Source organism: Haemaphysalis longicornis, unplaced genomic scaffold (assembly GCF_048455015.1).
Source record: "Haemaphysalis longicornis isolate Haplotype H1 unplaced genomic scaffold, Haemaphysalis longicornis Haplotype H1 scaffold_2, whole genome shotgun sequence".
In the NCBI taxonomy this organism is placed as follows: domain Eukaryota; kingdom Metazoa; phylum Arthropoda; class Arachnida; order Ixodida; family Ixodidae; genus Haemaphysalis; species Haemaphysalis longicornis.
The window spans coordinates 241,824,947-241,847,353 of record NW_027526295.1 but is presented as its reverse complement, the minus strand read 5'-3'; the positions used below and the strand labels follow the sequence as shown (position 1 = coordinate 241,847,353).

General features: G+C 46.6%; 2 protein-coding genes across 2 annotated transcripts in view; one reads left to right on the top strand and one right to left on the bottom strand.

The window, feature by feature from the left end:
• LOC144170275 (spatacsin) overlaps nucleotides 1–13,459 on the top strand; it is a 50,001-nt gene extending 36,542 nt beyond the window's left edge. Inside the window, exons 26-38 of the mRNA XM_077699964.1 lie at nucleotides 400–516; nucleotides 1,164–1,418; nucleotides 2,066–2,182; nucleotides 2,305–2,425; nucleotides 3,252–3,391; nucleotides 3,889–4,141; nucleotides 5,501–5,647; nucleotides 5,721–5,971; nucleotides 8,952–9,114; nucleotides 10,595–10,680; nucleotides 10,752–10,901; nucleotides 11,434–11,585; nucleotides 13,191–13,459. Of these exons, the coding sequence (XP_077556090.1) occupies nucleotides 400–516; nucleotides 1,164–1,418; nucleotides 2,066–2,182; nucleotides 2,305–2,425; nucleotides 3,252–3,391; nucleotides 3,889–4,141; nucleotides 5,501–5,647; nucleotides 5,721–5,971; nucleotides 8,952–9,114; nucleotides 10,595–10,680; nucleotides 10,752–10,901; nucleotides 11,434–11,585; nucleotides 13,191–13,392 (2,154 nt within the window). The 3' untranslated portion in view covers nucleotides 13,393–13,459. The remainder of the gene's footprint in view (nucleotides 1–399; nucleotides 517–1,163; nucleotides 1,419–2,065; nucleotides 2,183–2,304; nucleotides 2,426–3,251; nucleotides 3,392–3,888; nucleotides 4,142–5,500; nucleotides 5,648–5,720; nucleotides 5,972–8,951; nucleotides 9,115–10,594; nucleotides 10,681–10,751; nucleotides 10,902–11,433; nucleotides 11,586–13,190) is intronic.
• A 1,547-nt stretch (nucleotides 13,460–15,006) lies between these two features.
• Nucleotides 15,007–20,416, bottom strand: Eif3j (eukaryotic translation initiation factor 3 subunit j). Its single transcript, XM_077699965.1, has 7 exons — nucleotides 20,274–20,416; nucleotides 20,078–20,163; nucleotides 19,479–19,530; nucleotides 17,848–18,057; nucleotides 17,048–17,206; nucleotides 15,585–15,658; nucleotides 15,007–15,187 (listed from the first exon to the last, which is right to left on the bottom strand). Exons 1-7 carry the CDS (start codon nucleotides 20,287–20,289, stop codon nucleotides 15,074–15,076), a joined length of 711 nt encoding a protein of 236 aa, XP_077556091.1. The 5' UTR covers nucleotides 20,290–20,416; the 3' UTR covers nucleotides 15,007–15,073.
• Between the last annotated feature and the right edge of the window lie 1,991 nt (nucleotides 20,417–22,407).

The following is a 22,407-nucleotide window of genomic DNA, read 5'->3' as shown; positions in this document are numbered from 1 at the left end:
AAAGTTAACGAAACAGTTTGCAATAGTGATAGCTTGGCATGTTACTGTTTTTAACTCTTGCAGTTTGATTTTGGCAATTACATTTCTCATTTTTATTCATATCATAGTGCTCCAAGAAAATATTTTGTGAGTGAAGCAGCAAACTTAGGTGAAAGGGCTACCTTCATTGCCATTTACCTGATGTGGGTGCACTGTAATTGTAAATGTTTATTTATTACTTATAATGCAATACGGACATTGGTATATTTGAAGACAAGTCGAGATTAATCGGACCGGAACCCTCCGCTATGGTGTATCTTCAATGCGTAAAACACCAAGACATTTTTTTGAGCTACTAGTTCTAAGCAAAAAGGTTTTCATTTTGGAAGGTAGGTTTGAGCATGGATGTTTCTCCTGCAGCTGGAGCTCCGTTTTGACAGCCTGTCTGGGTCCACTGATGCCGCCTTCTGGGAGGACTGCGACAGGGTGCTGAGGGAGAACAACGTGGACCCCACCATGGCCTTCTCCTTCCTCAAGGCACGTGAGACGCAGTTGGGGGCTCTCAGGCTGGGGCCTAGTTCAGCGTGCCTCTGTGGGGCAACTAGTGCAGGATCATTCAGGCATGTCTCGGATGATGGTCCTTAGCCCAAATTTTGTGGAGCCATGGTTGTTTGACCAGCAGCACATGTGCGTGTTTACGAGGCAAGGGCTGCAGAAATTTTGCATCCACTGCTCTGTGTTTCATTTCATAAGAAGTGGCTCTTTTAAACAGTCTCAAAAAAAAGCTGTGCTGTTTCTGGATTTGTGCACACGAGGTCATGTGCTGTGTTTTGTAAAAAGAGAATGGGTCAGATGAACAAAACCAGCTGTGTTGTTAGCGAATGTCTAATGGAGAAGTATTTGAAAGTACCAAGCGCTTGCCCGTGTTTACTTGCCTTTAGGTGCGGAAGAGCTGCTGAGAGACGCCTTCGTACTCCATAGAGCATGTTCTTGTGAGCTGTGCACTTGCACAGAATCAAGTTCAGCTGTGTGGGTATGCTGCATGCTTGGAAGTATTTGCCGACAGCATGTACGCCTTGTATGCCCAGTGTAGCTGCTGCTGTAGTTCTGTGGGCTCAACCACGGGCTCATCTGTGGTTGAGCCCATGGCTGAGCCCTGACCCCCACTGGTGCTGTCTGTGCAGAGGAAGACGGAGCAGGTGGGCACAGATGCAGAGCGCCACTGCGTGGGTCGCCTGGCCCTGCGCTGGCTGCAGGCCAGCCCCGCGTGGCCCTCCCCACAGGCCGAGCACTGGGAGGCCCGCGTGTGGCTCTGGTGCATCCGCAGTGGCCACCAGCCACGGATGGAAGAGGGAGAGGAGGCCAGGGAGGAGGGGGAGCCCCTGCTCATGCCCGCTCCCCCAAGCCCCGGGGCCTGCGAGCCGCTCACCGACCCGCAGGTGAGTAAAATGAGGGAGGGGGGGAGAAAAAAAAAAGATAATGCCATTGGTTGCACATGTTCACCAATCGTTGATTTTGACAGCTTTAGTTGCCAAATGAACAAGCAACCCTCATTTTTCCTTCATGAAAATTTTATTGAGGCAGAACAGTACTCAGAATGTTGTTCAAGAAGGAAACATCTATGGGTGTTTGACGGGGAATTTGAAACCCTTTGCCATAGCAGAAATATTGTTCTGCTGTAGCAGAGTTTGACGCTTCCTTTTCCTATCCCCTGCTGCGTGTGTGCAAGCACTCGTCTGTGTGTTTTTGCCCACTACCATAACCATAAGTGAGAGAATCACACACAAAAGCATTTTACAGCACTTTTTCAAATGTCAGAATTTGGTGTTACTGTGACATTATAATAGCAGACAGACAGACAGACAGACATGAAAAACTGCCTTTTTAGAGTCCTTATTACCAGAGGGAGTTTTTTTCGTTCCTTCCTGAAGGTTCGATGCCCTGAAGTTTCTGTGTTTTGAAAGCCATTAAGAAACCTGTTGTGGTGATTACTTGCGCCTATCTACATGGTGCTTTGTTTCCTTAAAACCCATGACTCCCGTGTACACCCAAAGCTACAAGCAAAATTTTTTCTCCCGTTTCACAGGAAATCGGCTCTCTGAAGAAACTTATAGACTACCTGCTCTCTCAAGGTCAATTTTTCAAGGCTTGCCAGCTGTCGTCGCTCTTTGGAAGTTCTACAATTGACCTGAACATATTACTAGTAAGTCTTCTGCCCATTTCTGCATCTTTTTAAGCTGATTATTTGTTTGCAGCTTTCAGATGTAAATAATTCTGCTTTTTCTTCATTCTTTTTGGGGGATTTGGCCCCGTTTTCTCTGACAGACGTGTGTACGCCTAGCTCAGGAAATGCTGACTACGGAAAACGTTGATCCAGAAATCATGAAATTGGTCGGGAAGGCGTTGTCAATACCCATGAGGAGGACATCTATGGTAGTACCTCCTCGTAAGTGGTTTGTCTCTATCTTCCTATTGTTTGAATTTTTGAAAGCTTTTCAAGATCAAGACTTTTGAGCTACCAAATGCCGTCATGATTGTCTTGCTGAATCCCCAGAGTATCTGGAGAGGAACTAAACTAAATGTCTTGCTACTCAGCGTGGAAAAAAAAAAAAGTTATCCTTTACCTTGCATAATTTAGAGATATGCAGCTATGAAGGTCATAGTTTACAGCAGAAATCTTTTGTTTTATTTTATTAGGGGCTGGGGCTGTCGTCGTCTCCTGTCATCGTCGTTGCCATAATAATCGTCATTCGTCTCATGTAGTCATGGTACTAAAACACCGGGAAACTCGTTTACGCCTCACACTAGAACATAACACGTAGTGAAAATCACCGATACACTCATTTACGCCTCGTGCTGGAGTGCTTCGTAATGCGTACTGAAAAAACACCAGGACACTTGTTTATGCCTCACGATAGAAAGCTTCATGCTTCAAAGACAAAAGACTTTTACAGCAAAACTGTATACCTGTACCCCCCAACGGTTTCATCTCCGTTGGCAAAAATGCCAAGGCAGCAAGAATACACTTATACACTGCATGCTTTGCCTCTCATGAGGTTTCATGTTAGGTGAAATGGCCCGGGATTTTTTTGTTGTTATTGTCTGTTTATTTATTGAAGCAACAAACTGGAGGCAGCTGACATTTGGGATGATGTGCAGTACTACCAGAGTGCAGGTGCATACCACTAGACGCGATAAATGCAACTTAGGGGATAATGTGCCATTTATTTTCTGAGCTACAGAAGCTGATAACTGCCCGTCCTGTTTTTCAGCGGTGTGGCAGGGTGGTGGCAACAGCAGCAAGAACTCTCGAGATGAAGGGATCTTGAGTCTCCTTGAGCAACTTGCCAGCTCAGCGACCCACTCCCAGCAGCTTTGCCTCCGGGTCCTGGTTGTGTTCAATCTGTCCCTGGTGAGGCCCGTTTGCACTCCAGATTGCGCTAGAGCAGTGGGAGTAAGCTCAGTATGCTTAATTCGCAAGTGCTGTTTTCTTTCTGGTTTAATTCGCATTGTACTTGTACCTCAAATATTTTAAAGCACATTCAGCTATTGTTATGGAGGATTGAGGTAGAATGAACATCTGAATATAGTGGGCCTGATGACTGGTTTATTTTGTGGCCCACATATATTTAAAGGCAGCACAATCCAACTATTGGGTAGCCGGTTATGACAGGCAGTTAGTTACAGCAAACCAAATTTCTGGTAAAAGCTAGTGTATAGCAGTGTTTGTGACGGGCTCTGGTGGTGCTCATTTCTGGTTTGGATCCAAAGAATAAGTGGGGACTGTGTTATTGCCATGAGGGAGCTGAGCTTGTCTAAAGCAAATCTTATTTGGATCTCATTGACGAGCAAAGCTTGTTCAAAACACCGCAAGGTGGGTCAAAGTGGTGTGGGCACTTGTTCATGCAGCATCTCCAGTGCCCGTATGCAGAGCTGGCCTTGGAGACCAACCCAATCTGCTTGCTGGAGCGGCTGTTGAACACGGGGGACCCTGGCGGACGGAAGCTGGCACGCAGTGACTTTTCCCTTGCCAAGAAGCTGGTGGTGACCTTCAGGATTCGAGACGACCACCTGGCCACCTTCCTCTTCCGACAAGCCATGACGGCCATCCGGGCAACGGCGGGGCAGCCACCCAGCTCGCGGAGAACGAGTGATCACGATGGTGAAGTTGATCATCAGTTGTTTACTGTCTGCGATCGAATGAAAGCCCCAGATTCACAAGCTACCGCCCACTGCCCTAAAATGTTCTTACCTGCACCTGGTTATCTACTTATATGGGACTGCTGTGTGCAAGTGCATTTCATAGGGTTTGTTTCTCAAGCTAGTGAATTGTTTTTGCCCTGTGCTATTGAATATATTATTGCCTACCCCTAGGCTCCTGTTGAAAGAAAAATGCCAGGTTTGGCATTGTAATGCCTACTTGTTTACTTGTTACTACTGTTGTGACAACTGGTACATATGACATTTCAAATGTCATATGTATCAGTTGTCACTAGCCCCAAATGATTTGGGGCTAGTGAACTATTCATATATTATTCCAAATCTGTGGGTGTTTGATTGTAGTGCCGCAGAAGTTGATCACATCAAGGAGCAGAGATGTTGCACTGCTAAAAGGGCAAAGGCAACACTTTTAAGGGATTTTCTTTTTGCCACGTCAATGTGCGCAGAATAATTATTCCGAGCTGTATATTTCGGCGCAACAATCTTGGCTGTCAGGAGTGGCATGTCAAGTGAGGCATCATTTTTGGGGTCTGGCTGTATTGGCCCGGCTCATTGTTCCTTTAGAAGGAGTTAATTTGTACTGTAACATTCTCCAAGATTTGCTCATGCTGCTTGCTTGATCAATTTCCAGTTTACCTCTGATGGTTCACTTCAATTTCAGACTTACTGGGCATAACACTTAAGTAACTCTAGGCTCAGGAACGTAGCCATGGCGAGTGTTTGGGTGTTAGAACACCCCCCTCAATTTTCTGCGTGCTGCATTCCCTCCCTCCTTTCAGGGTTTTTTTTCTCCCACAATATGTACACACCGCATGGATAAATTGCAATGTAAAAATGAAAATAAGGAGAGTGATGGTTTCTTGACAAAAATGGGTCCTCAGAGGCCTGTGTGCACTCGTATTTTTAATAGACATTGCAGTGAACAAAGCAACTGGCCCTGTGGCTTTACTAAAGCAGAAAAATGGCTTAGATATTGTTTGGGTGCAGGCTCTTTTTTTTTAATTTTTTACCGGTGGCATACCCCCCCCCAAAAAAAATATTTCTGGCTATGCCACTGGTGTGGCTGTTTAATTATAGTTAAGCCTATCTCATCATAGCTGGTTCAAGATGCTAGGAATGTCAGTGAGGCATTTAGTAGGGCAGTGCAGCAATTACTTGTGGCACTAAAGTAGCCAAGAATAAGTGTTTGCTCTAGATGTTAGATGGTGGGGTGTATGTGTTTGTTTTCTTCTCTACCAACTGGCTTGGCACATGAATACAGCTGTCACATTCACAATTCACTGTTGCTGTGACCTTGCAGGAAGTGCGGGTGCCAGTTCCACCAAGAGCACGATTCTGAACTCGTGGGACCTTGCCCTGGGGTTGTGCAACGACCCATCGTTGCTGGGCAATCTGCTCCTCAGGGCGCGTGCACCCAACCTGCGTTCTCTGGGCAGCAGCTTCAAAGGTCAGTCAGCCCGTAGTAGTCCATCCTGGGCCCGTCCCGGAAGGCGTCCTCCGTCTTCTCTCCTCTCTGGCAGCGCTGTCCGTGGAGGTGGAGCTGTGCGTGCGGGCGCACAGCTGCTTCCTGGAGGCGTGCAGCATGGAGGGCATCTCGCGGGTGCTCCACCGCTGCCACCGGCTCACCCCGTGCCTGGTGGCGGGCCGCCACTTTGGCCTGCTGGTGTCCCTGCTGACGGGCATGGCCCGCTACAGCGAGATGGCCTACGTGTTCGACCTGCTGCAGCAGCACCACCACTTCGAGCTGCTCTTCCAGAAGGGCATGGACAAGGTCCGTCAGTGGGGCGACAGGGTGGCCGTCGGTTACAAAGCATCACCTTCACAAACTGTCATTCTCGGTTGAATGTCTAGCAACCAGGAAGACTAAGAAGCTAGCAAGTTTGGGACAATCGGGGAGATGTCGAGCGATTTTCACACTTTTCGGTCTTCCCAAACGCAAGGCAGGAAAAATGAGCCTGAGTTTTAAAATATTTTTGTAGGCATGCCCTGAGGGCATCGTAGATATCCACTTTGCAGCTTTTGCTCATGGGTCGATTTCCAGGTTCTCATAATGCACAAGTTGTGCTTAAAAAAAACAATACAATGGCACTGAAAATGTCCCTACGTGCGTGCACAGATATCTTTCATGGAGGGAATTTGACGCTTAATACAAATGTGTAAAAAGAGCATATTAAGATAGAGAAAATGGTGGTGCAAACGTGGGATAATAAACGTGCACAGTCGGCAGACTAGCTTCCCCAGGTGTCAACACCTTCTTGTCAAGAAAACTTTATTTCTGTGTCCAGGGGTACAAAGCTGCACAAGTTTATCATTTTAGAGCGAAGCAGTTAGTCTCTTGTAGGCCGGGCATTTTTGTGGCCTCTGTGTGCAAAGGCAGTGGAGGTGACGAGAATGAATGCGACATGGCACCCACTAGGTCAGTACAGCTGGGCTTTCTTGTCTAGAGAGTGTTGACTGGGGCAATTTGAGTGCGACCACATTATCAGGATGTGAAAAGAGCCTAGGAAGTTAAAGGCACTCCTGTCCTTCAGCTGCGCCTTATCAGTGCATTGCGGGAAAGCCTGTAGCCGCTCACGGAGAAAGCCAGTGCAGGTTTGCAGCGGTCGATCAGAAGTGCTCAAAGTGCGAAGAATCCAGTGCCCAACTAACTCTTATGTAGGTCAAAGAATATATAGTGTGTTTCATGCGCTTTCACAGGGAAATTCCTTGTTTTCAACAAGATGTAAATTCATGTATATAGGTTCATTGAAACAACTGCCCATTCACATTTTGAACTTCGAAATCTCATTTGAAGGGACACAATACCAAGAAAATTCATGCTGAGGAGATTTGGGCTCAGCTGGTGCTAGGTAGGCTGGGGAATTGTCAGTGCACTTCAAAGCAGCGACTGTAGAAACTTTATGGGTGTCATCATTGCTGCACCGATGTGATCACCATCATCGGTGCCCATAGTCGCGTGAGCAGCTCTCGCTCGAGCTGCTTCATCTTCATCAGTCACCATCTTTGTAAATAGAAGCACCATCGAATCACCGGGACGTCTCGGCCCTTGGTCCTCTTATTCCACATTTTGGTGCCGAAACCCGGGAAGAAGGCCCAGCGCGATTCGGAGTCATCCGAACTTTGGCCTACGAGAAGGAGGACCCCTCGACGCCGACGACGGACCATTTGATGGACATATCGACGATGGTGCTACCCATGGCTGACCGACGCGATGGGCAGGCAAGACAACGAGACATCCACCCCTTTGAGCATTTTCTTCGATGGGTCTAGAAAGCGATTCTGCAGAAGGTGAGAGGAGTGCCGCAGCGCATCGCGCAATCAAAAACGAACTACCTTTTATGCACGAACAGGGTGTTTTTCAATGTAAGATGAGCCTCCACGAACTGAAGAATGAAAGAGAAAAAAGGCGGTTAATCGCACGAGAACTGTGTCGAAACGCAAAAGCAATATTAGACTCGTCCGTAACGATCACTGATGTTTGTGGGGTGTTAACAAGCTTTCTGAGCCAGCTACGGAAAAATGAAGTTGAATTGAGGTTGTTGAATAAGGAGATCGAACCGCTTATTGATATCGAAGATTTGGACCAGGAATTTACCACCAACATTGACTATGAAGACGAAACCACGCATATCATGATCCGATTGTACTACCGATTGAAAGATAAGAAATGTGAAACCAAAGAAAAGTGCCAAATTATGGAGACCTTGCATTCATCAAAAAACTTCAATGAGTTTTTTACAATGACTGAACAGTGCTACGATCCATGCGACTTGGAGACACCCGCGGAACATGACTTATTACCAGAAACCTCACCTCAGCTAGATTTCCCATCGCAAACAGGACTTGAGAATTCGACATCTTCATTGTCTGAACTAGACCTTGAAACTAAAGGCGCCTTACTCTCGTCTGTTTTTCAAGAATTCGTCGACACTACTTCGAGCGAGACAGTTTGCTCATTAAATTCCCTACCACCAGCACAGGCTACGTATGACGGACGTATCGAGCTGGAGACAACGAATGTACTACCTGCAGCACATCAAGGGCAAGACAAGACACAAAAAGGAAAACCGATGCACGACGCTGGAGAGCGGGATGAGTGCGTTTTTGAAAGGTATGCGAGAAAGATGACCGCGGCACATCTTCGGCAATCGCTTCTAAAGAAAACGATACACTGCAGAAAACATCTGAACAACAAGGCACGTCACAACGAAAATCGTATCACTAATGTCCAGAACTCCAGAAAACAGCGGAAGCTTCCAAGGCACTATTTTGAGATCGCAGCGAACGAACCTGAACTTACATCAGGGTACAAGACCGTCGAAGACGGGCTTCGAATTTTGACCTGGCTACGTGGACTGCATCGACAGACTTGGCGTGTGCTCAGAAGACGGCCACAGTGACTGCTTCGCTGTCTGACTGCCCTACCGGATCGGATCGGAACGAACTTGTTAGTTTATGGAAGCGGACTGACCACGGTTCGTTGTGGGCGGGGAATATGTAGAAACTTTATGGGTGTCATCATTGCTGCACCGATGTGATCACCATCATCGGTGCCCATAGTCGCGTGAGCAGCTCTCGCTCGAGCTGCTTCATCTTCATCAGTCACCATCTTTGTAAATAGAAGCACCATCGAATCACCGGGACGTCTCGGCCCTTGGTCCTCTTATTCCACAGCGACTTCTAAGATAAAAAATGAGCACTGTGGTCATAAAAGTAAGCGCTGCTGAACTCCTCGCTCGTTTTGTCCCCAGGTGCCGTACCTGCGAGTGGCGCTGCTTGATTACCTCAAACACCGGGGAAGCACAGACACCGACCTGTACTCCATGCTCACGTTGAATTTCAACATGCATCGCGAGATTGCCGAGCACCTGGAATCAACTGCTCTCATGAAGATGAAAAGGCTCGCCAGTGATGGTGAGGCTCTGCGCGCCTGGCGCACCCTCCCTTTCACCAGTATTGTGGCACAAGGCAGGGCAGCAGACATGTGCAGAGATTCTGAGTTTGTGAAAATGCACAGCGTTTATCTGACAGGTGTGCCCGCTCCTCATGGTTTTCGTATGGCTGGTCCTGTTAGTGAGTTTAGGTTTAGAAGAAACCAGCTGAACATTGAAAACAAAGGAATAAGTGTTAACAAAAAAGTGACAGGGACACTGCTGGTGCTTTTGTTACCACTTAGTCCTTTGTTTTCAATGTTCAGCTGGTTTCTTCTAAACTTGATATGCACCAACTAGCCCAGCAACAGACTCTCTTGTTAGTGAGGCATGTGGTCAAGTGCCGTTGTTTTCTACCAAGAACCCTGTGTAATGCTTCATCCATAGTCATATTGCATATGGAAGGATGCCAAGGTGTGCCAATTTGGGAGCGCAGCTCTCGGGAGCTTATTCCCGTGTCCAGCACTTTCAACGTAGTCAACCTGCCAGAGGGGACACAGAGCACAGCGGAGAATGAAGGTGCAGTGGTAGTGAAGGAAGAGTGTACAGTAGTAGTGTGAGGAGGAGAGCAGAAGAGAAGGGTTCGCAGAGGATGAGGATGAGGGGTTTGGGAGGTGAAAGCGGTGCTGCGCTTTGGCAGTGCATGTGGCTGGCGAGGTGGTAAACGTGCAGTCTTAGACTAGGTGCAACAGTAGAAGCACTGAAATCCAGTGGTGCACGGTGTCGAATTGAATGCCAAGTGTGGTCTATAAGTTTAAATATTGAGAGGACCGGACTCACTAGAGAGGTCAGTGTTCAGGGCAACCATTTATTCAGAAGCTCAAGGGAGAAGCCCATGCGCACACACCATGATGATGACTATCTACAGAGATGAGGACAATGTGCTGGTGTGGCAGCTAAGGGTGATGATACTGTACAGAGCATTGTATACAGTCCAAAGTCCTTGCACCAAGGTTGACTCCACCAACCTTCACCTTTGAAATGGCCCAGGGCGCTCACTATATACACTCTTTGTTTTCTTGCTTTCTCTTGCCTGATTAAATTTTTCAAGGAATTTTGAAAGTGTGAAAGTAGCATTGTTTGCTCACATGCCACTGCTCACTGCACTCATCTGCTTACTTCCGTGAGCATATGAGCCGGCACGCTACAGCTTTTCCCATTTAAAGTGCCTAGAAGAACTCCTTCAGACAAGAAAAGGTAAGATAAAGAAAGACAAAAGACTTCGAAAACATCAATTAGGTGTTTAGCAAATGTACCAGTTGCAAACATGGTGAGTGTAATGAAAGAGCGCTGTTGTTTGTCGACTGGGGCACTGCTTGACTAGTGCCTTTCATACCACAAAGGGCAACGCTGAGGGCCTCAAATGGCAGACCAGCCGAATTCCTAGGGACCACAGCAGTGCTTCAAAGCAGCCATTAAACATGGCGGCCTCTTGTGTAGCGATTGTGGTGCTTTTCCACCAGGGCCCATGGCATGGAGCTTGCAAGAACAGCAGACCCTGGACACGATCATGCAAGACCTGGCCGATGCAGCCGAAAGCTATGTCAAGGTGGGCCCCTGCACTCAGTCAGCTGGGGGCTGGACTTGAAATGCGTCGCCTCGGTGCTGTCCTGTGTGCAGGCTGAATGCCTCCTGCGGGCCCAGGCCTGTGCCCGACAAGCACAGCTGGTTGCCCTGCAGCTGCGCTACTTCAAGGCGCAGCTGCCACTGCTCAACCTGGCGCCTTCTGCCGCCCTGGCCACCGTGGCGCAGCACGCCAACTTTTTCGAGGTGAGAGGAGTTTACGCTGAACACCTTGCCACTGTGAACACTGATGTAGTTGTTGAAAGCTAACAGAAGCAGTATTGTGAAGGTGGGCAAACGAAACCGAAAGTGCGCACGAAATGTTCTGTGTGCTTTTTCAAAATGTTGGAAGACGTGATGTGGGAATGTCTCGTGCACCATAGGCACAAGGGTGTGGCCTAACAGCATTTGTGACCGTGAGCCTCTGATCTACCAGTCCTGGATGGGTACACTTTCCTTGGATAGAAGGCAGTGTAGGATTGCGCATGAAAAACAAATACCGGCTTACATCTCGAACAGTATGGGACTGATGATCGAAGAGTTGTTACAGCAAAACTGATGTCCTCGCCAAAAAATGGCATTTGTTGAATTCAAAGCGTGAGGCTTCATACTCAAATGCAACAGCCCATGCCACAAGAAATTATATATGGTCAATAGCACCACCTACACAGCACGCCTCCTGTATTCTTGAAATAATGGGATTTATCGCCTGTATATACTCACTGCCCGTTTTCTGCAGGCCAACATGATAGCCGAGGCTTACGGCCTTCAAGGATGGGAGAGCACAGCGCTCTTTCAAAGAGTGTTGGTCAAACAGGAATGGGAATACCTGAGGGACCTCCTATCTGTCTGTGAATTGACACCGCAACATGCCCAAGAGCTCGTGCTCAAGTAAGTTCACTGGTGCAATGTGCTCACTTGTTTCAGACGTGGCAAAATGAAATGCTACACCCTTCCAAAGGTTTAACAATGTCATGGGCGATGAACCATTGGGAAAGTCTGCACCTTATCACAAGGAAAAGCAACAACAGGCTGGAGTACAGGCCTGCACTATAGCCCTCTCCAGTGAGAGCATCGTATACTAGAATGCTCCCTTTAGAGTAACATACTCCCTGCCATGGTTCTCGGTGCCATAATCAAGGACAGCTTTGGTCCACTCTGTCGCACATCAGTCTGCTTATTGCTTACACTGCCTTCACTGGTGAGGAATTGGTTCTCCACTTTCTAGACAGTCCTTTCAAGGATTGATCATTTGCATGAAACATGGCATTTCACTGGTGCACACTGTTGATGCAGTTGAAGTGCACAGTCGAGAACTGGGCATCATAACATTGCCTTGGCCGCAGTATTGAACAAACATTCATATAATTGAAAATTCATGAGGAATCAATGCAGTCGAGACTATCAAAGATAGGTACCCACAATGTATCAGCTCTGGGCAAGCCGTGATCTGCCCAGTACGCCATAGCATTCTATTGGCTAACTTCCAAGTTTATCCTTGGTAGAATTTCTTTTCAAATGATGCTGGAGACCACAAGAAGTGCCAAGAAATTTGCCTACAATAATGGCGAAGCGAGTGGCGATTTAAAAATTTTGCAGATGCATGCATAAAGTAAGTGTGCTGGCCGACTCCAACCTCTGCGCATTTATATTTCTTAATGCAGCTGCTTGCCTAACTATCTTTTTTGTGCAAGTATGAAGCGACAGCGGACTATAAAAAAAATAAGCTGTACCACAGGTGTCACTGGTTGTAGCTCATGCTGCCTTGTTACCTTTGGTGGGCGGCAAAATGGCTTTTGAAGATTAAAGAAAGGAGGGCGTGTGTTGCTTGAAAGGGAACAGCAGAGCAGGCGGTGTCCATGCTGCAGAAAGCTTATGGTGTGACAGCAGATTCTTGCCCGAGTCCCCACTTGCTTATGTGATAAGGTGCTGACTTGCCAATCACCTGAGTGTCTTGTAATACTAGTACTGTTAAATTTTATGGACGGTGTACATGCTCACATTTCTGTGTAGGCTGCTACGAGTGTTTGACAAAAAATAAGAAGGCATAGACTCATTTCTGACATCGTATGCCTAAAAAAATGCCATCCAGGATGCTGCTACCCAGCGTTTGACTCCGTGTGTTAGTGTGAGCTCTCTATGGTGGTTGCATATCTTGGTATTCGATGAAAAAAAAAAGTGGCATAACTCGAAAATGACTTGCCAAAGGCAGATCCAGACTGACTGACCGCTTGGCACGGAATTGCTTAATTGCTTGTCCTTGTATAATTTCTTTGAACACGTAGCTGCATCTCTTTCGCCCCACCCAATCAAAACATGGTTCTGGAAGTTGGGCCAAATTGGAGACCCTTAGTGCAAAGACCAGCCATCCGAGCACCGCCTTTATGGGTCTAGAGCCCTGGACTCGATGATGCTCCTGGCACTGTCTAAAAATGTTTGGACGGAGTGTCACTTTGGCCCAGTGTGCTCAGTGGCAGTGCTTTTATTCTGCCATAGGTACGAGACGGAAGCACCCCGGAAGGAGGAGAGCCGGGAGGCCCTGGAGCGTGTCCTGCAGAGGCTCCCCTGCCTGGAAACACGGCTGCAGCTGGCCAGGCGACTGGGCTTTGCACGACTCACGTCGCAGACCCTACAGGAACACCCCTACCTGCGGGACCGCCTCGAATCTGGGGGGGCCCTTAGGCTTGAACAAATGTGAACAAGTACAGTCGGGATGGCCCGGCTAAGTGCCTACTGCAATAAAGTTATTTTCTTTGCTTGACAAACTGCCAGCTCTTCAGTCTTATCATGGTGTGCACTTTTGACCAGGTGCACCGCGGAAGGTTCTTTTTCCTATCGTATACAGAATGCAATGCACATGGTACGTGGAGTGTCCCAAGCCCAATCAATGATCCTGGCTTTGCCGTCAAATACCGAGGGAATTAGTTTTTTTCTCCTGCCTATTTCACTCTAAAAGTAGCTTGCCATTGTCAGGAGCAGGACAAAAAGGTTGACCTCTTATTGGGCAATGCTTGACAAGTTTGCCACCATAGTTTCAGATAGGTGGACAGTACTCATCTACGAAAACTGAACATTGCCATCACATTGTGGAGTTGCTTCCAAAGAGAGTTAAGGGGGCAGACTGGTCTTGGAGCTATTTTTTAATTTACCAACCAATTTTAATGAAACTGCACTGCATTAGAGTTTTTTGTGCCAATTTCAAATCTGCCATTAGATTTTTTTAAGTTGATTATATTTTGAGTTAATGATCGCCATTATTTTGGGTCACAGTTACAAAATAACCACTCCATACAGAATGGCAATTACCACGTGGCTAGGCAGATGTAAGAATACGACGTAGGAAGGACTTTTTTGATTAAGCTATTTTTGGTCGTTTTACAACACAGTGAACTTCGCTTCTCCCACGCTCTGCCAAAAATGGCTCGCAGGTGGTGCCAATTGAACACAATAATAATTTTCCAAAGCCTCCATTTTAAAAATTTGTTTCCAACATTGTATTTGTACCTGCTCTGGGTGCAGAGATATCCGAGGGCGAAACGCTAGCTTTGCATTGGAAGAAAAGTGCCGTTTCACCATCAAATTCTACGCTGTTATAACAAAATATGGTGCCTTTTGATGAGGAAATTTACAGACCGACAGAAAAGTGGCCGTGGAGGCAACAGAAATGCCATTTTTCAGAAAACGCTTTTTACCGTTTTTTGGCCCCAAAGACGCAACTGCCCCCTTAAACACAGCCATGATTTGTTTGCCTTCCCATTCAACGTCCCCTTTAAAACTGAGCTGCAAAAACAGCATTTGTACTGTCTGAGCTTGCTTTCTTAACTTGGTGGCAAATTAAAAATGGTGTGCCTGTATTTATAGCATGCATTAAGTATATCATGGCTGAGTATATCCCCAACACTGATTGGTTAATAATTTCAGGGCCAGACACACTGAAAGGTGCAAAACACCAATCCATTACACTCATTGGCTGCGAAACACTCGTCATAAATCCTGTATTTTGCTACAAAAGAATGCTGGGTGAAGTGCTGCAAAGCACAAAACGTCCCACACATGCAACAGGATTACTTAGCAATTTTCAGTTTCGATTTTCTTGTACTTCAACAAATTATGTGCTCTAGATACACCAGCTAACGCACTGGAATGATAAGCGAAATACTGTCAACATCGGTACATATAATAGCTCAGCCTGACAAGCTGGAAACCATAGCAACCTATGGGCATACTGTTCTGTACAAGGCATATATATAAATCAGCGAAAAATCAGTGTAATATCAAAATCACCGCATGCCCAAAAACAAAGCAGCAGTGCTCTTTTAGAAAACCCCTTTTATTGCAGTATAAACACGATGGATAAATAACTAGACAGGTAGCCAATGCTACATGAAGTCTTCATATTCGTTGCCATAGTCGTCCAAAGTATCTAGCGTGTCGTCCTTTCCAACATGCAGGCTGGCTCCCTTCTTGGCTCCACCTTTTTTCTTGTTTTTCAACTGAAAAAACCCAAAGGCAGGCAAATGTGGAGAAAGGCACACCACTCCAGCAAGTCAGATGGTCTGAGAAAAACAATCCCAGCCGCTATATCTCTGCTACCCCATTTTTGCGTATAAAATGTCTCCCCACACCTCAACTCGGGGATTTTAGCCACCACTAACACTTTTGGTGAGAAAGACTTGGAGTGGCACTCCTAGAGTCTTGCAAGGCTGAGACATTCGCAGGGTTCGAGGACTCAAGTGTGATACCACAAGCCGTGGTTCACATCACATATTTTAAGGTTATTCTAAACGCTTTTTTGCTCATTACACATGGGAAGAATGTCTGCACATCCCTTCCTTTGTTACAAGTGGAACGGGTGGTTCCATGAAAGGTGTACAGAGACCAAGTAAATACCTTTTGCTGTTTTACTTTCTCGTTCGCAACTGCATTGAGGGAGCTGGACAGCCTTTTGACATCCTCAGGTTCCACTGCAAACAGAGAGCATTCGTCAACACCAGAACCCGCAGGTTAAATCTATATATATATATATATATATATATATATATATAAAAACACAATCTGCCGCATCATTATTAGTACACACACTACTATGAAAACAGAGGTTGATTCCACAATGTTACCCACCTACTTCGCGTCCAAGGGCATGCAGGCATTAAAAGTGTTACATTTCAGGCCCGCAGTACCAGTTCAACGGAAAGAATTCAGCCAGTTGTTGGGTGAACTCTTGAACACGAGTGGCTTGTGTAAACAACCAGAGAGCAGATCTATACCCCTTGCATACGATAAAAAATGCACTGGCATGCACAATTTGGCAAATAAATATACTTTATCTGTGTGCACCTCTGATGTTGCGATGTCAGACTCACATTATATACAATTTTATTATTGACATCAAAAATATTTCATTTTTGAAAGTGGTGAATGAGGAAAAAAATAAGAATATCATACTAAAAAAGAATGCAGTTTAAGATTCAGAACGATAGACGGTGCAGAAAAATTGCAATTTTGGATCACTTTTAGAGCTGTTCGAAATTGAATTCGTAGCAACTTGTTGCAGTGCCCTATTAGTTTTTGCCTTACAATAAATGTTGCTCCATAGTAATGAGCAATATCCGAACTTTCTGCTGAAGCCAGGGGCTTCAAGCTTCAATAATCCGCCTAAATCTGTGCCCTTATTGGAAACAGTACAGACAAATGGCGAAATGTGATGTCGCGCAGATGCGGTGGCGTCGGAAGTAATGCCAGGGTATGGGGGAAAAATAGGGAATGGTTGCATGGTCAAAGGCACATTAGTGATTTTTATTGCTTGGCATGAATTTGCAAGATCCTATCAAACTAGGTTAAGCTTGACCTACCCAAATTAATCTGTGATATTTTTTATGGGCTGAAAAGTGCTAAAAGTGAGAGGAAAAAAAAAAAAAAAAAAGGTTTGATGTTGCTTCCCTGTAGGCTAACACAAGCTGGAGGGACACTGAGCCATAATTTGCCAGAGCAGATGCACGGCTGCGTGTAACCCAGTGGCAGGGCAGTTCAACACCGTGTGCTCTTGCAGTGGACGGCCCAGTACCTTCACAGGCAGCTTGCATTCCCTTAAAATCATTGGAAACACCAAACTTCACTTTGCCAGGTGCTTTTTTGCCTTTTGTCTGCGTTCATTTGAATCTGGTGTCACGCACGAGTATTTCTCAAGTATGCAAGCAGGAACCAATTCCCAGAGGCAGCGTGCCTCGGTGCCAGCACCTTTTGCCTGTGCCACTCCTCGTTTACAAACATGCCGTGTGCTTGCACGAAAAGCGTGCAAATGAAAGCTGGTTAATGGCGATCAAAACAGGAGCAGCTCAAAGCTTATAACTCACTATTGAGGCTTAGGTCCCTGAGCAGGTCATCCAAGAAGCCCATGTAGTGGGCCGACCTTTCGCAAGCGGTCAGTTTGGCTGCCAGAGCTTTGCGGAGATTGTCGAAGTCATCTTTCGTCACCGGCTGAGCACTGTCGATGCCGTCTGATTCCGCAAGCCCTGAAAGAAAGAATCAATGAATTTATGTCACGACGGCATTATGGCCAAAGAGGGAAATGGGTGGTGAAAGGGAGGAAAGAGAAACGAAAGCAGCACATGGTCCACATGGGGGACACACCTCTATGCCTGGATGGGTACCAACTGCTCTTACTTGCAAGGAGCTAGGTACTTAATGTCAACGCAGAGCTCAGTACGCAAGCCATATGACAACCCTTAGAATGACAGCCAATTCACCTGCCTGTCATGAGACGTATCTTTTTGTATAATCACATGGATCTATGGTAGCGGGAAAAGGGAAGAAAGACAAAATCTACATGCCTGGATGTTGTGGCACACAAGCGTGCAGTCAATACATAAGGGTCAATAGCCTTGCTAGACATTAATTTTTGTACCACCGTCCATTAATTACAAAATCCTTCGTCACGATGAGGAGCAAATCGTGAGCGTGTCATCGTGAGAAGATGTGTATGTCCGACTACAGCCACCACTTGTCACACCACATTTTACAATCTTACCAATTCCTTTTGACGAGCGATTGGCCCCCAATTCTTGCACCACTCCGCGTGCACTCAACCTAAAACAGTGCATGCATTCCAGGAGTGCTACTGCAACCAGCCGCAGTGGGGAAGACCAGCACTGACCGAAGGCCTCCTTGGCCAGCTGCAGGTCGGCCTCCTCCTGCATGCGCTGCTGCCGCAGCCTCTCAGCGCGCTCCTCCTCCGGCGTGAGCGTGGCTCGCTGGCCTTCCTCGCGCGCCCGCTTCTCCTCCAGCTCCCGCCGCCGCCGCTCCTCCTTCTCCTGGATGATCTGGCTCAGGGGCTTCTTCTTCTTGGGTGCCACTGCCGGAACCGCTGCACCATGCACGCGCACACACACACACAACACCGGTCGCACGTCTCCCAGCCAATGATAGCAGCCCCATCGGTGAAAAAGTCACGGCCAGGCACGAATGAAGCCTAATAGTACTCACATTTAGCTGCTGTGCTGATGGAATGATGAGCAGAATGGTTTACACTGCCCATCAGAATAAGCTACAAACTTAACGCAACACAGGAAGAGCACCTCTAGCTCGTACCATCAGCCAAATTGTATCCCATGCAGTTACAGGTGCCCTTCATACACTGATTAGCTCAAGTTTAGTTTTTTTCACTTTATTAAATAATCAATGTGCTCCAATGTACAGCCGATCTAAAAGTTAAATGGAGCAGGGGAATGGCAGCCAAACTAGGCAAAACTCCATGTCAGCGCAATCTATCAGTAGATGCGTGCCGTGGATAGCGAGAGTGCAACGACACATCAGGCCGACTCATTTCGATGTTCTGAATCTTGTCTTATCACTGGCTCACACCAAAATGAGCTGCTACCATCACTGCTCATCGGGGTGTTTCTGAAGCACATTAAGAAGCACACAGTTCTTGCATAAAGAATTGAAAGCGTCCCTGGCGAGCAAGTCGGGGATAAGGCACGCGTCACGACATCGAGATGGGTGCTCTCGCTACCTGGGATGCATCTACTCCATAGATCGTGCTCACATGCAGTTTTGTTCAGTTTGGCAGCCGCTCGCGTGCTCCATTTAACCTTCGGATTGCCTGTACAACACAACGTGTAGAACATCACAGCCTTGGCTGCCAAGTTGCCGCATATTCTTCACAAATCAGGCAATTGTTTCCTTCTTCAGACAGTCTGAAGTGTAACAAACTTGCAATGTTATGAAGAGGCTATTGTGCTGGTGGATATGCGAGAGTACATCGACACGCACAAGTGCCAGGCCCACTTTAAGACGTAGTTGTTAGGCTAAAACATTGTCAGCTAGGCCAACACACCATGGAATAATGCAGCCACTCACTGAACAGGGCAAAAGCTACCTCTCTCACCCAGAACAGCCTTCTAATACAGCATCTTCTGTCACTCTTCCAACACAAGGCACTGAAAATAAATTGTGCGCTTGAGACCAGCAGAGATGACTGCGCACAAAGAAAGTTACATTGCGCAATCTTTCGCGAGGTGCAAAATTTATTCCTTACTGGAACAATAAATCGGCAAACAAGATCCCACGAAATGCATTTCGCGGGTAAAGGTGACGAACTCATTTCAAGGTTTGACCATTATTTTGTACTCATTTCTGAAATAATTTAGTAAAAGGAATTTCCAGCGCGGCGGCGTCACTTAGGTTAGCAAAGCGAGTTTTGGATTTGATACGCGCTCGCGGCGTATTCCTGACCGTTAACCTACTACGCAACCTTATGAAGTGGAAACGTCGGATATTACTAACCTTCGGCAGGAGGCGTTGATTCTTTCTCTTCCTCTTCATCATCCCAATTATCCTGGAAGTAGTCGATTAGTAGTTAGGCGCGCTGCAGTTACCGCACGAAAACGCCCGACACTCGCTCTGTGCGCTCCAGTGAGCAAGCTCCACTATGCCTGCCCACAGCAACCAAACAATCGCACGCTGTAGGTTGTCGCTATACATTTAAAGTAATATTGTGGCAGCATGAGCGGCACAATCTCCATGATATTACTGTCCAGTATTACTGTCCAGCGCGTGTATTATGCGTTAGGGGAACCCACTAAATCTATGGCTCACGTTGCAGGAAGAGGCGAGGAAGGGGGTGCTATCAAAGTTTATTAAAGGTTCCAAGTATACTGTGAAACAATTAACTGTGCTGACGAGTACTGTTAAAATGCCGCAACCATGTGCCAGTTCGGAACCGTGTTGTCGCAGGCCATGCGCGGCGCACATGTATGCGGGACACGGACTCAAAGCTCTGCCCTCTGCATTGTGGGCACTTCAACTTTATGACATGAAGTAAGATCTCCAGCGCGAAAGCGATAAATAACGAATTGTAGCGACCAGACAGAGAAAATACGTGCCTTAACGTCTTCCTCATCTTCGCCCTCCCATCTGTCGGCGACCGGCGGCTTTTTGACAAAGGCAGGAGGCTCGTAGTCTTCCTTCTCTGTAACAGTTACATAATGAACGATGTCAGCGCTATAGCAACGGCAAAGCTACAGCGCTGATCCAATATTCATCGGCATGTAAGGCGCGCAATGCGCCGCATATGCTTACCCCAGTCGTCCGCCATCTTGACACCTGAAGTGGGTCACGTGGGCAATGACGCGGCGAGTGAGCGATTTTGGCAGCATTTCCATCTCGCATTTCATTGCTCGTTAAAGAAAACAAAAGAAACAACTGCGCGGAAACGTAAAACCATGGTGTAATTAGTTTGCGAGTCCGGGCTAGGTCGATAAAATTGTGACACAGTTGCAACGCCGAAAAACTGTCGAACTTTTTTTTCCACCAGTTTTCCACCACACGTTGCCGGCTGGCCGCGGGCCGAGGGCGGCTACCGGCGGCAGCAGCAGAGTATGCAGTAGGGCAGTAGCGCGACCGAGCAAAGAAGTGAAAGCACGAATAACTGATAGCAACGAGGGGTTTGACGAACTAATAAGCTAATCCGTATTAGCTTAGATTAGAGGACTCGCTGACTTCAGAAAAACTTTCGTTTTAATCTTGTTACACGTGACGAACCCTCGATTTCCAGGTAACGTTGAGGAGTAGCTACTCTGCGTTTTCGTAATTTACGAAAGCTAACTTTTTCGCACAAACTGCCACTTTTAATGCGTAGATTTGACGATTCTTGAGCACCTCGCTCCGCTGAGTTGACCCAACGCATTGCACTTTTAAAACGACAGTGCAGACATTTTAAGTCGAAGGTTGTGTAGTGGAACGAAGGCAGAACTAATTAGTGGTGGCTAGTGAAACAGCCTGTCCACACATCACATTTGATGGCACTGGCTTCATTGTTACGTTAGTAGTACATTTTGGCATGAATCGGCCCAATGAATTAGTAAACGGGAACTTTTTAATATTGCCTGTGAGTAACTGAGGTACACTCATTCAACAAACAAAAAAGGCATTACAGGCTGGCCCAGAACGAGTGACCTTCAGGTTGTGAAACAAAGGAACAAGTAGGACACGACAGCAAGTCGCCCTGTCCTAGCTATTTATTTGTTCCTCTCTGTTTTCGTTACTTTCATGTTCTATTCAGTCATGCAACCTTACCAACTTTGCCACCTTTCCTTGATACTGAAATATAGGCAATTGAGCTGCTACCATTAACTTCCACGACTTGCTCCCAAGCTCTTGTAGCGAAGCTTACGCAAGCAGTTGCTCAACTACATGAAATTTGCAAAAGAGGGAGGAAACATAGGCGACACGTGTACTATGCAGAGTGGAGTTGGCCTCTGGCGTGGTGTGGTTGGTACAGTTCTCAGTGGTGGGTGAAGCTGTAGAAATATCATTCGTGTTGCATTTCTGAAGGCCAGTGATTTGAAAGCTGCACTGGTGCATATGTGCACACAGCGACTTACCCTTCAACAATCAATTGGCAGCGGCAGTAACAAACTACCACATTCCAAAATGGGGGGAGGGGATTCTGAGCTGTGTTTCAAAGGCAGCTGTAACAGAAGCAGCACAGTGGCCCGGCTACTTCTGGTGTCTACTTTGGACCAGTAAATTTTGGCACTTTCGCAGCTTCCAACAATCAAAACCATAAAAAAAACATGGTTGCTTTTAAAATACACACAACTCGAGAATTCATCCTCGGGTGCCTGTGGCCAACCGAAGTGCTTGATATGTGATGTCACAGCTGCTGGCATATGTCAATTTCAAGTTGCGCTAAATTGCAATTACGCAAGTGCGACGACTGCCGCAGCTGTTTTTGTCATACGAGTGAAGAAGCTGTGCAAAGTTTTTTTTTATGGGTTTCTAGGTCTTTCACTAAAGGAAATTCTTCAAATTGCTCCCGCAGTGTTGGTATTCGTGAACTAGAGGTCCAGATACAGCAAGTTCTATACTTCACCCAGAACAATGGCTCAACCCAGAAACTTCACAGCAAAATGCTGCAAGTTACATTGCACATTTCCTAGTTTGACAAAGCCACAGCAGCATAAATTTTCCTTGCATTAGAAGCAAGCATCTCTGGTACCGTATTACATAGCCCACACTTTCAACTGCCCGAAGAGCGAGAGGTTGCTGGAGGTAGAATCGTCTCCTCGTTCTGCCACCAGGACATTACTTCGGAGTTAATTGCTTATTAATTAATACTAAAATAAAAAAAAAACATGGCATTCCGAAAACAATAAGGCTTAATGTTAAGTTTATATATTTCACCATATAATTTCTTAAATTTTGCACTGAT